The 15,362-nt window shown below is 40.3% G+C and overlaps 1 protein-coding gene across 2 annotated transcripts in view; it reads left to right on the top strand.

Annotated features, from left to right (window-relative positions):
- IRAK1 (interleukin 1 receptor associated kinase 1) overlaps positions 1-11,415 on the top strand; it is a 58,637-nt gene extending 47,222 nt beyond the window's left edge. For both annotated transcript variants that reach the window (XM_075184853.1, XM_075184854.1), the window contains exons 10-13: positions 924-1,154; positions 5,974-6,529; positions 9,999-10,124; positions 10,771-11,415. In XM_075184853.1, the coding sequence (XP_075040954.1) occupies positions 924-1,154; positions 5,974-6,529; positions 9,999-10,124; positions 10,771-10,826 (969 nt within the window). In that variant the 3' untranslated portion in view covers positions 10,827-11,415. The remainder of the gene's footprint in view (positions 1-923; positions 1,155-5,973; positions 6,530-9,998; positions 10,125-10,770) is intronic.
- The last annotated feature ends 3,947 nt before the right edge of the window (positions 11,416-15,362 follow it).

Genomic DNA, 15,362 nt, shown 5'->3' with positions numbered 1-15,362 from the left:
GATATTGGACTACTGTAGGAAAGTGGTGTAGAAAGGACACAGTGATGAGAGAAGTATCGGAGATGCATTGGAAGAGATGAGCACCTCAGTGGATGGATTGCTATATAATGTAAGCAGAAGGACTCAGTAAGTGAAACTGAGTGACGGGAAGTGATAACCACATTGTAACTAATGTGAAACAGTGGAAATTGCTGGAGGAGATGTCGTAGCCTCTGAGTTTAAGATTGATGACTGTAGAAGAGAAAATGGGGAAGTGGCTGAACGCGAATGGAAGAGATTGTAGTAGTCTGTGCATGACGGTGACCGGTTTTAGCCACAGGGATAATTTTGAACATCTTGTGTTATTTATCAATAGAGATGCAGTATGTCTTCATAAAACATACGATAAAGAGCGTTTCCTAACCAGACCAAAAAAAAAAAAAAGAGGGATTTAATTGTCGGGCGTTTAGGAAGAAGGCCTGCAAAACATGTACTGTATTTGTCTACCCTAAAGGGCTTTTTGGCTTCTTCTAGGCCCCATTTCCTAACCTGAATGGGTGTTCAGTATGTGTACAGTAGATATGGATATTTTAATGCCTGTACTGCAGAATAATCCCCTAGTGCAAAAGAAGAATTAGTAGTCGCAGATTATGTATCTTACTTTATTGTATTGGTACTTAGAGGAAGATGCAGTTTCCGTTTGGATAGTGGTACTGCTTTTTATAGAGTTTATCTTGTTTGTGGTCTTAAATTAGACATTTCTTTAAATGCAGCAGTTCTCGTGTTTTGTGTATATATTTGTGTTTATATAAAATATAGACGTGTGTGTATATATAGATGTATGTATATATGTGTGGAGAGAGGTGTGTGTGTGTACTATTTAATTATATAAAAAAATATATACTATATACATACACTCTCTATATGTCCCTGTTTTCTTACAGAAAGACCTTGTTCATGAAGAGGACAGTGATAAGGAGGCAGAGTTCAGTTCTGTACAACGAGCCTCCAGCACCAAAGTCGCAGAAGACAAAGTGTCTAGAGCGGCATCTCGCATCTGCCAACTTCACCTAGACTCTCGGATAGGACACTTTCCTGTAGAGGCTGCTCAAGAGCTTTGTTTGTTGGCATGTCGGTGCCTGGGACGGCAGAAGAAACGTCCCAGTATGGTGGAGGTAACTGGTTATAGTCCCTTATTTATATATATATATATATATGTATGTATAAAATCAATTCACTTGTGTTGCAGCTAGCATTTTTAAAGGAGCATTAAGGGCCTAAAGAAAGAAATATTCAATGACAAATACAGTCTAAAGCTCTATAGACTTGTGTTGCTTTTCTTTCTAGACTGTATATTTTTTATTATCTGCACTTATAATTAGAGATGTTCACTGGCCCCCGTGTTCTGGTTTGAGGAATGACTGAAACACACGGCAGTTCATAGCACATCTAGGAAACATTGGCACACAGCAGTGGCAGAAAAGAAAAGTGGTGCAAGATGGAATTGTCCTTGGATCATGAAATCAGTTATGGTTCATTTGATCGCTCCACCCGTTCCTTGGATGACAGTGGTAATTCTACAGCTAATACATGGTGACGAGCGCTGATTCCCCTGGGATGCATGATTTTATCAGACCCAGACCAATCCAGGGTGCCAGACAATGCACTAATAAGAGCCATTGTAATTCACAGCAAAAAGCAAGTTCATCACTGAGCTTCGAATCAGCCTCAATTCCCACAAAATTATTATATAGTTGTAGATGTACAGTGCAGATTACAAACACTTGATGAAACAGCAGCAAAGTTGAAGGTAATACATATACACATCTATTTAGGCATCCATGCTTACATTACTTCTGCAAGCAACGTTGTTCTTTGTTAATAAAACTGTTGTCTTTATAACGGTTAAAAAAAATTAAAAATAATCCTCCACCATTCTTTGGATGTTGATAGTAGGATCAGGTGGAGTTACAGCAGAGGTGTCACTAAATCTGGTCAATTCTTTTACAGTAGACAAGACCAGATGTCAAAATGTTGTGCTGAGTCATCTGCATCATCTCTGGGTCTCTTGGGAAAGCTAATTTTTTTTCCTAGCAGCAGTTGAGTGAGAAACTGAAGGAGGAGACGCTGTCCTGTCACGTAACTCTTGAGCTGTCATCTTGCTCACCAGGAGCTCCTTGCATCTGGGTCAGTTGGAAACAAAGAAAAGACATAGCTCTTAAACCGAGGATCAAGCACAGTCGCCAAAATGTAGTGATCCTTTCAAGATTTTGATAACTCTTGGATCCTGGCGAAGCAAATAAAGTACTTGATCTACAAGTCCGACATACTTAGCGGAATTGCTTTGTTTAATTTCCTGCTTCAGTTTCTCAAGCTGCTTTTCCTAAAGTCTAATTAAGGGAATCCCTTGACTCAAGCTAGCAGTGTCTGAACTCATTTCTCAGGTGACTACTTCAAATGGTTTCAGCACCTTGCACAACACGTAAAGTATTCTCCACTGCGCTTGAGTAAAATATATCCCTCCTCCTTTCCCAATGTCATGGCTTGTGGAGTAAGCGTGGATGGCTTTTCGCTGTTCCTCCATCTGCAGAAGCATATACAGGGTGGAATTCCACCTTGTCACCACCCTTGCCTCAGTTGGTGGCAGGGGAATTAAATTGCTCTTGTAGCTGCTGCAATCTCCTACATGCTGTTGCCGAATGCCGGAAATGTCCAGATATTTTACGTCCCACAGACAGCATCTCCTGCACGTCCCTGTCATTTTAAAAAAGCTCTGCACCACCAAGTTAATTGTGTTGGCAAAACAGGGAATGTGATGGAATTCACCCAGCTATAATGCTCCCACGATATTGGTAATCTGAAATGACATATCCTGAGGAGAGTCCAAGCGGAATAAGCCATGTTGTAATGCCATCCCTTAGTTTTTGTAACAGATTGTCAGCTGTATGCCTCTTAGTGAAGCCGGTGATACACAGAGTAGCCTGCCTCTGACAAATGTGACGTACTTGGGTACATGCTGCTGCTGTTCCTGCTGGTGAAGGCGAATCGCCAACTCAGTGGCCTGTCAGTCATATAATCTTTAGTTTGCCTAGTTTCGCTTGTCCACATATCTGTGGTTAAGTGTACAGTGGTAGAATGGCATTTTGTAGCCCAATAATTACATTTTTACAAACCTTCTGGTAGAGGTAAGGAATAGCTTTTCTAGTAAAATGGTGTCCTGATGGAATTTGGTAACAGGGACACAATACCTCAAGTAACTGTCTAAAACCAGCTGCATTAATAGTGGATATTGGATGCAGATCTAATACGAGCATAGTCGCCGTGGCATCTGTGATCTGCTTTGTGACTGGGTGACAGCTTTTATACTTGCTTCCTCTTGCAAAGGATTGTTTAACAGTCAATTGTTGAAAACTACTAGTAGTCGTCTTCTTGGTCGGCTCTTTGGATGAAGATTCACCCCCAGCAGCAGCAGTGGGACTAACACTCAAGAATTCTTCTTGGGAATCCAGGATAGTGGAGGAGTAATCTAGCCTTAGCAATTTGGATGCAGGACTAACTCTGATTGTTACTAAGGATATTGATGAGAACGGTGTTGTGATTGTACATGGCAGGTGTCAGGATCTAGCTGAGAGAAGGGACCTAACTGATGATGGACTGCTTGTTATTTTTTTTTCTGATATTTTCCCAACAACTTGCCATGAACTCGCTTCAAATGGTGTAACATGGATGAGGTTCCTAGATAGTTAAGGTCCCTACCTCTACTGACTGTGGCTTTACAAACGCTACAAATGGCTAGACAACTGTTGTCAGTATTTGGGTGAAAATAATTGCACACATAAGAGGTGGATTTTTTGGTCTTATGCCCAGGCATGACAATAGCCTTCTTCTTATCACGTGCCAGAACTGTTTCCACTGGTGCAGGACTTACACAAACAACATCATCCTCATCAACATCCTCATTAGTGCCCTCGTCAGCTACACAAATATCCCCCTCATCCTGTTGCAATTCCAAAGTGGCATCCTCAATTTGTGTATCACTGGCTACACTCGGGCTGTTCATGTACACATCTGCAGAAATACTGAAAGGGGCCTTCTTTATCAGACAGGTCAGGATTACACATTGTACTCGTGGATAGACTCTCCTCAGCGATTTGAATCCTTTCTGAATCTGAACATACATTTTCCTCTAATGCCTTACTGTTTTCTTACAGCTCAGCTTTTACACGTAAAAGTAGTTGGACACCACTTTTGGAGTCCGAATGACCTTACAAGAGGATGCCTCAGTGACAGTTGCAGAAATAGCGCTCCTAGAGAAAAGCGAAGGCCTCATTCTTTCCTTACCTCTGTGTGTGTGTGTGTGTGTGTGTGTGTGTGTGTGTGTGTGTGTGTGTGTGTAGAATGGCATGTTGGCAATTTTATTTTTTTCTGCAGATAACTTTGCCTGGATTACAGCTCTTTTTTTCTTGACCAAGGTGAAAGGTGTTTTTTTTTTACATTTGTTTCCCTGACTTACAAACACTATGCACTTTAACGTAGGCTTTACCATATGACGTAGAGGGATTACTATTCTCATGACTGGTGCCAGCAACTGCTTGGTGCTCCTGCTGTTCTGTTTACTGCTGTGAATCCATTTTGATAACTCAATACAATTTGACTGCAAATTCAGAAGACCAAGCCTGCCTAGCCCTAGTATTTGTAGTTCAGCAATGACAATTAGCTATGGATATCTCCTCTGTGTGTTACCTATATAACACAGTACAGTGTGACTGCAGATTTAGACCAAGCCTGCCTAGCTCTATTATTTGTATTTCAGCAATGACAATTAGCAATGGAGCTCTCCTGAATGTCACAGGAGACTTTGAAGAACACTGCTCCCCCTCCTCTTTCTTTTCTACCTATGATGCTGCCCAACTGCTCAAGAGACTGCCAAGAACTGTGCTACCCCTTCTGTGTCCCTCTGTGAAATGGTGCTGGATCACCGTGGAGGGCGGTACTTACAGAATCGAAAACTCGCACAATCCCATAATATAACAATGATGTTTTGCCTCGTTCCGAGGGCGCGCAAAAGTACCGAGCTGGCTCGGCTTGGTACTCGGATCTGCTAAGGTCGGGTGTGTTCGGTTCTCGGGGAACCGAGCCTGAGCATCCCTATTTATAATACATTTCCAAAGTCTGCAAACAGGATGTATAACTATAGCTACTTTTATTTCATGCTCCCAGATAAGTGGGAGTTAGTGCTAGCGTTATGGGTACCAGTTACAAAATGTCATGAAGGAGCAGCTGTGAGAAAGGAAATCGTTACATGAACAAACAGTGCAGCAGATTATGGAGACGATAAGACAGGGTTCCTGGGTAATCGGCTTTCCATACTAGAAGGGCAAAAAGAATAGTTAGTCTGCCTGGATGAAATAACAGCTTTGTTGAAAAACAGAGAAGGTAACGTTGCAGGTGGTTGTGTAGAAACCAATAAATGAAAGTTGTACAAGGTGGGAAAAAAAATCTTTTTAAACAACTTTCAAGTGCCATGTGTGCTCTGTATCCCCTGTTAGTAGACTGCTTTATTGTATATGATCTCAGCAGGGACATTTTTGTATTTATAAAAGGTTATCGTAAAACCTTTAAGTAAAAAAAAAAAAAGATCAGCATAATGATGTGTCGGCTATTTCGGTTCATAAAAACTACTTTTTACCATTTTCTTTCACAAAGTGAACACTTGACTGCAGCAATATAACACACAGGTATCTACGGTAGCTATTTAGTTTTATCTTGGCCAACTAAGAGAGATGGTACCTCCCACTGATGAAAGTAAATATGTCCTTGTTTTACTGAGCATCTATATAAAATACAGAGACTTTACTTAGGAGATGATGTATTTCCCTTTAATCGTAAGAGACAGAGTTTAAAAATTCCAGCTTTCATTATTAGTTTCAAGAAGACTGTAAAATTCCCGATGAAGTCATTGCTTTCACTTCTCTCTTTACATTGGATTTCTAGGTGTTTAATGACCTGAGCAGGTTGCAGATGTTCTTGCCTTCTCCAGAGATGGGACATGACATTAATGCACAGCGGTCTCTTTCATTTCCTCTGGTCTTGGATCTCCTTTCCAGTTTGCAGGACTCCATATTAACCCCTCAGGAAAATACTGACAAATTTACCCCAGGTTGCATCCTGGTTAATCCTCCAGCATTAGGCAGTGTCCGACCTTACACCCCGTCTGTTTCCCAATATGAAGACAAGTTGGGCAGTCTATACAGTATTTCTTCAAGTGGAACTCAAAGGACATTTCAGAGATCTCCGAACATTCCGGTGGAGAGTGATGAAAGTGTCCCAGAGTTTTCCAATGCTGCTGCGTCACAGGAGGACGGCAATAGTGGGGATGTTCCAGGCAGACAAGTGTGTATCGCTACGTCACAGGCTGCAGCCTTGCAGTGTCGGAGTACAGTGCTCTCAGCCTCAGACAGATCACCTACCCCTAATGCTCTTGCTGGACCAAGTTACTGCTCCAGTGACCTGCCAGGCGGAGGCAGCCAGGCGTCAGATGACCCTCAAGGTAAGCCTAGGGCAGGGTGATACCCGTAAAGATATGTGGCGCTGCTTTTATGTCCTCTGGTGGCATGAACATTATAAACAAAACACACAATGTAGTATTTGTATAATAATGCTTATCCAGATACAAATACAAAGAGATTGTAATAGCTTGGTACATTGTAGTTGTGTTTGTAAAGCAAACGGAATGTTACTAATGCATAAAACAGAATTAGAATAAAGACATATTTAATGGCTAATTAAACTTTCTGGAACCGGACCAAAATATCTTAATAGTAAATGTTTCAGATCTAATATTTCTTCTGAATAAATGGCAGATTAGCCATTAAATATAGCAGTTATCATTCACTTTATTTTATTTTTATTTTTTTTATCCTATGTTTTAAGGCTTTGTGCTTTTTTTATATATAATTTCTTATTAATTACTGTCCATTGCATGATTCTGCACAGTCCTTTATAAAACAGAAACCTCTGCACACTACCCTTCTGAATTACCAACGTTGGTTCACTTGGCCAAGACCGTAAATTATATTTGTAGGCTTATCATGGCAGTGTCGGTTAATGTTGTCCCTCTACGTATTCTGTGAGTACCGATGTAATATGGAATGTTAAAGCATAACTGTGTTTTAAAAGCCAAAAATTGCAATGCTTTAAAGCGGTCAGAAGATTATGGCTATAAAGATGATTCACTTTTTTGGCATTTACACATATAATTTTCTCTTGCATCACGGAATAAAAATGGATTGATTTGGGAATTTGTACTTGATCAACACCAAAATATATTCTGTAATGTCACAAAAAACGACTTTAAATCTGTTTATTAATCGTTCACAAATACAAAAAAATACAATCATTTTATATACGTATTCACCGCCTATTTTTGATAAAAAAACAAACAAAAAGGACACCTAGCCTTTGAACAACATGTAATTAAGATCCCCCACGCATGGCCCCTCTTCCCCCCTCCCTCGTCTCTCCACTACTAAACATCCACCCCTTCCCCCACACACAAGCGATCCCATCCCCCTATGTTTTCGATAAATTGTGATAAACATGCTTATATTTGGAAAATTTGAAAACTTGTCTCTTGAATCATTTGGATTGTACACCCCGCCTCCCCTTGTTGTTTTCTGTACTCCCTATTCCCCATTGAACTAAAAAAAAAAAAAAAAAAAAAGACCTCTAGCATCAGCGACAGCTGTGAGTCTGTACCTCTTTGCAGCATTGCAGAAGTTCATCAGGTTATGGAGACAGGTGGTAATTGGCAAGATTGAAATCATTCCACAGATAATCTATGGGCCTGAGCTTTGGCTGGGCCACTCCAGGACATTTTGTTTCTATTTAAAGGACCACGGAAGCCCAAAATGTAAATTGCGATATGATCCATGGAGGTAATAATCCATTGTTCAATGTTAAGGTGACGCGCTCCTACAGCTCTGTGAAACCGTTAAGAATTACCTGCCCACTTCATTACAAACAGCTGATGCTCCTCCAACATCTCTAGGACAGGGTCCTGATGGGATCTTACACAGGTCAAAAAACAGAGCATGCAGTACTTTGAGTTAATGTGTTACCCTGCATCTGTGTATTAATAAACCAATTTGCACAGTGCTTGTGTACTTGCCAATTCTGCAAAGCTCAGTGATACACAGCCTTTGATGTATATTTATTTTAAATGGTGGCTTTAGCTACTCTTTAAGCCACTCCACTGTAGCTTTCGCTAAATGTTGTCCTGCTGAGATATCAATCTTCTAAGCCCTATGATTCTCTAGCTGGTTTTCCCTCCATGAGTTGCCTACCTCTTGCTCCATTATTTTTTGCCGTTTCTTCTAGACACGATTTTTAGTTCCTGAAGCGGAGGAGAGCCCCTATAGCATTATACTCACGCCTGGGGTTAAGCCAAAATGTGTAATATTTATCTCATTGGATCATACAATCTTCCGCCACTTGGTACTCGGGTCTCCTCCATTCATTCTGGCACACTCTACACCAGATAGTATTTTTCTATTCGCCACCCTCCCATAATGTGCCGTTTTGTGAAGTTTCTGGTCTATTTTTGTCCCTTGGACAATTTCTCCCATATCGGCATGAAAGTCTGTGTAACTCTTTATAGGCCTCCCTAATAAATGCAATTTTCACATGATGCTGCTTTTTAGAGGATGGCTTGTTCCCGACCGATTCAGAGATGTGCTTTATTTCTTTATCATAGACTGGACTTGAAATCTTCTTATAAACTTCCCCTGATTGGGGCTTTCCAATAACATTTTCTCAAATGTTCTATGATCATCGTGATTGCTTAGAAATGCACTAACCAACCATGGCAGCTCCCGCAGACAGATGTATTCATTTTCAAAGAAAAAACCCTTTAATTGTACCCAGGTGCACTCCAGTTAGGGGACATCTGAAGACCTCTAATTGCACCAGGGTTCATTTCAGGGTTTCTTAAAAGGGGTTGAATACTTATGTAATCAATGTATCGTCTGTTTAGTTGTAAATAAGAAAAACCTTTGTTTTCTATGTGACATTACAGAGTATTTTGTGTCGAGCAGTGGTAAGAATTCCAAAATAAATTTGTTGATTCCGAATATGCAACCAAGTGGTTGAAAACACTTTATATAGTCAGTACCTTACAATTGGTGAGTTGTGATGTACAGTGCTCTATACCACCCATCTTGTAATGCTACTCTTGCTCAATATTATTTATTAGCACAAAAGTACATTCAAAGTTATTTAATGTTTTGTCATGGCTGTAACTTCTGTGCTTTAAGCGAACGTTACTAACTAGGAGCACTAAAATTTGATATGGTACGTGTTAATTATACAGGGTGCCACTAGAAACATGGATTGTGCCCACCTACCATTCCATGGATTTGGTTATATTGATGCCCCCCCCCCCCCCCCCATCTTATCCCTACCAACTCCCTTCCCCCTCTGGGTCATGCCATGCCCGCCAGCTTTACATAGATCCAAATAAGATTAGCACAATCGCCTGCCACCCTAATTAAAGCAACAGGGCTGCAGAGGATTGAGGTGCCAGGAGAAGGCAGAGAACTGGCAGACTGGTTACCCCAAGTCTACATTTCATATATTTAACAGTTTTATTTTGCATGTTAACGTCATCCATTCTGTGGATGACATCAACAGAAAGGAGTGAATGCAGCTGTCCCCCTTCCCTGTGTGTGTGTTATTTATTTGTTAAGATATTAAGTGTGAAAACATTGCAGTTATAGTGTTTTTAGCTTGCTTATATTCTTGTTATATTTGTTTGGAAGTAATGTTGAAAGAGAGCGGCTGTGTACTGCACAGCCAGCTCGATTGGCTCTAAAGTTCTGTTTGTGAGATGTGTTCAGCAGGAGTGAGTCACGGAGATCCGACACCTCTGCAAAAATTAAATTTGCTCTCGACTAGTGTCAGCCCTCGCAGCCAGTACAGGCCTCTGTGCAGTATGTTAAACGCCACCATTCTTCTTCCAGCTATCTCCATGCCACATCACCAGATCATCATCAATCCTGCCAAACAGAGATTTGTGGAGCAGCTGGCACTGTACGACCAGGGGAAAATAAACAGCATAGAACTCCTGTACTCTGGAACAAGTCCAGGTAACCAGCTTTACGGAGTTCTTCCACTCTCTCCTCCAGTTACTGTGACTTCACTTTAACACTATTCCGCCACTGGGCAGCGTTTCACTCCTCAATAAAGTGAAAAACTATGACGGTTTTTACTATGACGTATACATAGCCTATACATTTTATTCACTGCTAGTTGGAGCTTTTCTGTAACTACAGAAAAATTGAAAAATAAAACACAGGAGAACGTTTAAAATACACTTTGGGGTTAGAATTCTAACCTGGAATGTGGTAATGACTGTTGATGTAGAGTGACCTTTGGTCAGGGACTGTGATTGCTAACTGATGGCGCCTTAAGTCACGCCTGGGGGTAAATGTATTAATCTGCGCTTCTGACAAATCGCGACTTTGCCGTTTTAAATTTGCCTGGCAAAGTCGCCAAATATCTGCGATTTGCCAGAAGCGCAGATTAATACGTTTACCCCCTGTCTTGGTCAATAATTAGTGCTTCTCAGCGATAGGCATGATCTAGCTACAGTGACCCCTTCCATGACCCCACACACCCCTTTTATGTTTCGTCATCTAAAACAGATCTTTACACGTAGTGCAGCAACTGTTAAACTGATTAAACTAGGGGGCAGTATTGCATAAATAATACAACTTTTATATTCTTCTGTAGGAGACCATTCAGAGACCCGAGGGTATCCTGAAGAGAGCGATGACTTTCCTAGTTAGCTGCTTGGTAAGGAGACATTGGGGAAACAAAGAATACTACTCCGGCATGTAGCTGTAATTCTACAGAAAGAAACTGCACCCAGCTCTTCGTGTTATTGCTTTGGGAAGGCAGAACCTATGTGCAAGATGAAATGATCGTCACTGTAGCTTTATTAACATTGGAGATGTGGTCGCCTACAAACAGGCAGAAAAAACAGTATTTGAGGCTCAAACAAAAAAAAAAGGAAGCGTTTGTATGAAATCCAGCTGTGCTCCTAGTGACACTTCTACTAAACAAGCCCGTGGAAATGACTGAAAGCTAGCAGACCTTCACCTGGTGTATTTAATATTGGACGGTTGTATATTAATATTTATTGTTTCTGTGTCTAATAGAACATTATGCTTTTATATGGTCCTATCAATTACTTTTTGTCTGCTTATATTTTTATATTGATCTGCGACACATACTAAATGCAGCGCTGATGTTCAGCCATTTTATCGTCGGAGGAAAGACCTTGAAATACATATGTCCTGCGGTAGGGGGGGGGATGCAGAGTATCTCTGCTTCTTTATTTAACTTAATAAACGTGCCTGTGTTTTTAAAGTTTAATGTGTCCAATGTTTCACTGTGCTGTCCAACCATCAAATAGCCTTTGCTTCTCGCGTGTGGAAGCAATTACACCATTCTACGATTCTACGTTTTGTGTTTTTTTTGTTTTTTCCTATTTTGTTGCCTAAATTCATTTGTTCAGATTGCCGGAAAGTAGGAATCTGAGTTGCTAATCTACATGACATAATCCACTTTCATTCTGAAAGAACAAATGTTGGAATAAAAGGTTAAGAAGGTTAAAAAAAAAATAAAAAAAAATAGGACTGCATATGATTTCATCTTGGCAGAACCAAATTAACTTTTTTGTAAAAAAAAATTGTGTGGAACAATCGTCATAATCACCATTTATTTATATAGCGCCACTGATTCCGAAGCGCTGTACAGAGAACTCATTCACATCAGTCCCTGCCCCATTGAAGCTTACAGTCTAAATTTCCCTAACATACACACAGACACAGACAGACAGAGACACAGACTAGGGTCAATTTTAAAAGCAGCCAAATAACCTACTAGTATGTTTTTGGAGTGTGGGAGGAAACCGGAGCACCCGGAGGAAACCCACGCAAACACGGGGAGAACATACTCCACACAGATAAGGCCATGGTCAGGCATTGAACTCATGACCCCACTGCTGTGAGGCAGAAGTGCTAACCGCTTAGCCACCGTGCTGCTATATATATATATATATATATATATATATATATATATATATATATATATATCTCTATCTATCTATCTATCTATCTATATCAAGTTCATGTTTTATTTAACGGCATTAAATTGAAAGATAAATTGACATATGTGATTTTATGCCACCATTTTGTTATGTTATGTTGGTTCGTCTGTTTTGATGAACTGCTGTTCCCCCGTTTTCTCATAGTCCTTTACATACTGCGGATGTCATTGCTGTTTATGTGGACATTATACACGATACAGCATAGGGATCAGTAGATCCCTAGTTAGTAGTAGTTTGCTAGCATACTGTTTAGAATACAACCTCCTAATAGCTTCTGAAAAGGCACTTATTTTTCAAGACCTTATTTAGTTGATAAATATATACAGCATTTAGCCTCAAACGAACTAGATTTAATCAAAACTAAGCACTTTTTTGAGAGTGAAATGCTTTCAATTATTTTTACTTCTATACATGTAAATAAGTACACTGCTTTAACAAGAAGAAAAGATGCATAACCTATTTTGCAAATGTAACCCCTGTCCTATCTGCAATCTATGTTTAGGTACTCTCTATAGCTGTGCATCTAATTTGTACAGCTAACTGCCAAGTCTCTATTTAACTAGCAATTTGAGATACTACAGAGGCTACAGCAATAGAGGTCAATTTTGCACATTTAAAAAAAACCTCTGTTAACAGTAACTTTCTCCCAAAGGTTCTGCTGTCAGCCAGGGTTACCTACAAAAAAACATTCCAGGATTACAAACTCACAAGGACGGTCACTACAGTTGCTCTTATTTTCAGCCCAGAAGGACCCTTTAGGAAAAACATTGAAAACACAAAGAGCCTACAATGGTACCATCTAGCAGCGTAGGCTCAATAAATTCATGTATATCACTTCTTTACAATGAGACTTGAAAAGGAAACACATGATGGAGATCTGAGAAGCATGACAGATTATTACAATAGTATTAAGACACTCAATAGCCCCAAGATATGAGGGAAGTTGGGCGTGAAAAACCTTGTATACAAAAGCGTCAAACTCTCTGGCTGCACTCTTGACGGGGTTGGAAACCCTGAGCAGCATTGTACTAATTATTCTGATTGTCCAGCGGACTAAATAGCTGAAGAGGACGTCCTACAAGGTGATGTGAGGCATTCACATCCTTTCCTGGGACACCCTTTTCAGCCAGGTACACCCCATCATTGCACCCCAGTTAGTGCAGCCAAGGGCCACAATAAGAGACCTTTTCAGCGTTGTAGTAAAAGATTTTGAACATTGGGAGACATTGCTGCAGTTAGGGAATGATTGAGCAGCTCATGGTAGTTGAACTTGAAGACATCCTATTAGTGGAGGACTACAGAGGATATTTTAACATGACTTGTAATGTTTAATTCTTAAACAAAAACGCTGATGTGACATGTTACATGTGACCCATTATGTAGCGTATTAAAGGAAATGGACAAAAATGTAATTATTGTAGTATGATTGAGTTTTAACGCTCCATTTCAACACCATAAAATCATATATCTCTATATAAATGTATATTACTTGCTGTGTTTCTCCTCTATTTCTACTCACTTCCTCTTTCAGGCTCTTTCTGCCGCCTCATTATCTCACTGTTGCCTATTGAGGCAAGAACTGTCAGTCACATTCTGGTGTTGCCTATTCAGAATAGAAGCAGGATCTACTCACACATTACCTCCTCCCACTTTAAATTGAGCACCTTCACCAATCACAAGCAAGTTGCCCCCTTCCTAAGCTTGCTATAGGCTGTTCGGCTTAGGAAGGTGAATGCTTGCTTGTAATGGGGAGGTGTGAGATCAGAATGTACACTGTGATTTTTAAATGGGCAGCAGGACTGACTGCTCTGACATAATGTACTTTATTATTGTTTATTAGCCTTTATATAGTGCAAACTTATTACTCAGTGTTTTAAAAGAGAAAGTTAAATCATTCATGTTGGTCCTTGCCCCGATGGAACACAAACGAGGGTCAATTCCATGGGGTAAAAGAAAATGAAGCCATCATCATCATTTATTTATACAGCGCCACTACTTCCGCAGCGCTGTACTGAGAACTCTCCCACATCAATCCCTGCCCCGTTGGCGCTTACAGTCTAAATTCCCATACACACACACACACACACACACACACACACACACACACAGACTAGGGTCAGTTTTTTGATAGCGGCCAATTAACCTACTAGTAAGTTTTTGGAGTATGGGAGGAAACCGGAGCACCTGGAGGAAACCCACGCAAACATGGGGATAACATACAAACTCCACACATAAGGCCATGGTCAGGAATTAAACTCATGACCACAATGCTGTGAGGCAGAAGTGCTAAACACTGAGCCACCGTGTTCGGCGGAATCCCATTCAAATATAGGGAGAACACACAAACTATATATACATGTTGCCCTGTTTGGAATCAAACCTAAGGCCTGAATACTGTGAATAAGCAGAGCTAATTGCAGTGCCTTGTTGAAAGGCAGATTGCCTCTCCAGTTTGAGCTTTTTGGCAAAAGGTAGCAGAATTTTGTACCATTCATCCTACCATCGATCACCAGTCCCTGACTGAAAAGTATACCTAGATCTTCATTTTACCGCCAGCAATACATCCTGGTGGAGATGGAGTTAGCTTGCACATTTAAAGTGCTTGTTTTTTGCCATACATGTCTTAGTTTTCAGGCCAAAAATTTCCGATAAACTCAAGACCTCAATCGTTGCAGATGATGTGTAGTATCTTCTAGATGATGTCTTGGAAACTCTTTGCAGGCAAATATATGATTGGTGCCCCTCCTTCCCCTCCCCCCTCCATTTTTATGCTTTTATCAATTTCATTAAGGATTATATTTGTGGAACGTTCTTTGATTGTTGACTGATATAAATAATTTTTATAGCAGCCACAAACTTTTGTAGCTACTACTTCCATGTCTGTACATTCAACTACACTGTCCTCGGAGGGATGTTCAATGTCTTTGAAATGGTCTTGTAGCCTTCACCAGACTTGTACCTCTCTACAGTCATGTCTCTGGTGTAATTTCCTATGCTGCAGGAACCCTCGAAGAGAGTAATTTATATTTACAAAATAATGAACGTGATCCACAGGTGGAGTCAATGAACACATTGAGACTCTTGAGATCATGCATTGCACCTCTGCAAATTTGCTTACAAACAGGAGCATATTTACACTGTAAATGTAATCATTTATGTTTTTAGATATTTTAGTAATATGTGGAAATGTTTTTGGAATACTTCTTTTAAC

This window comes from Mixophyes fleayi, chromosome 9, assembly GCF_038048845.1.
Source record: "Mixophyes fleayi isolate aMixFle1 chromosome 9, aMixFle1.hap1, whole genome shotgun sequence".
Classification (NCBI taxonomy): Eukaryota; Metazoa; Chordata; class Amphibia; order Anura; family Limnodynastidae; genus Mixophyes; species Mixophyes fleayi.
Note: the sequence above shows the minus strand (reverse complement) of the source record. Positions and strands in the feature narration are given on the sequence as shown.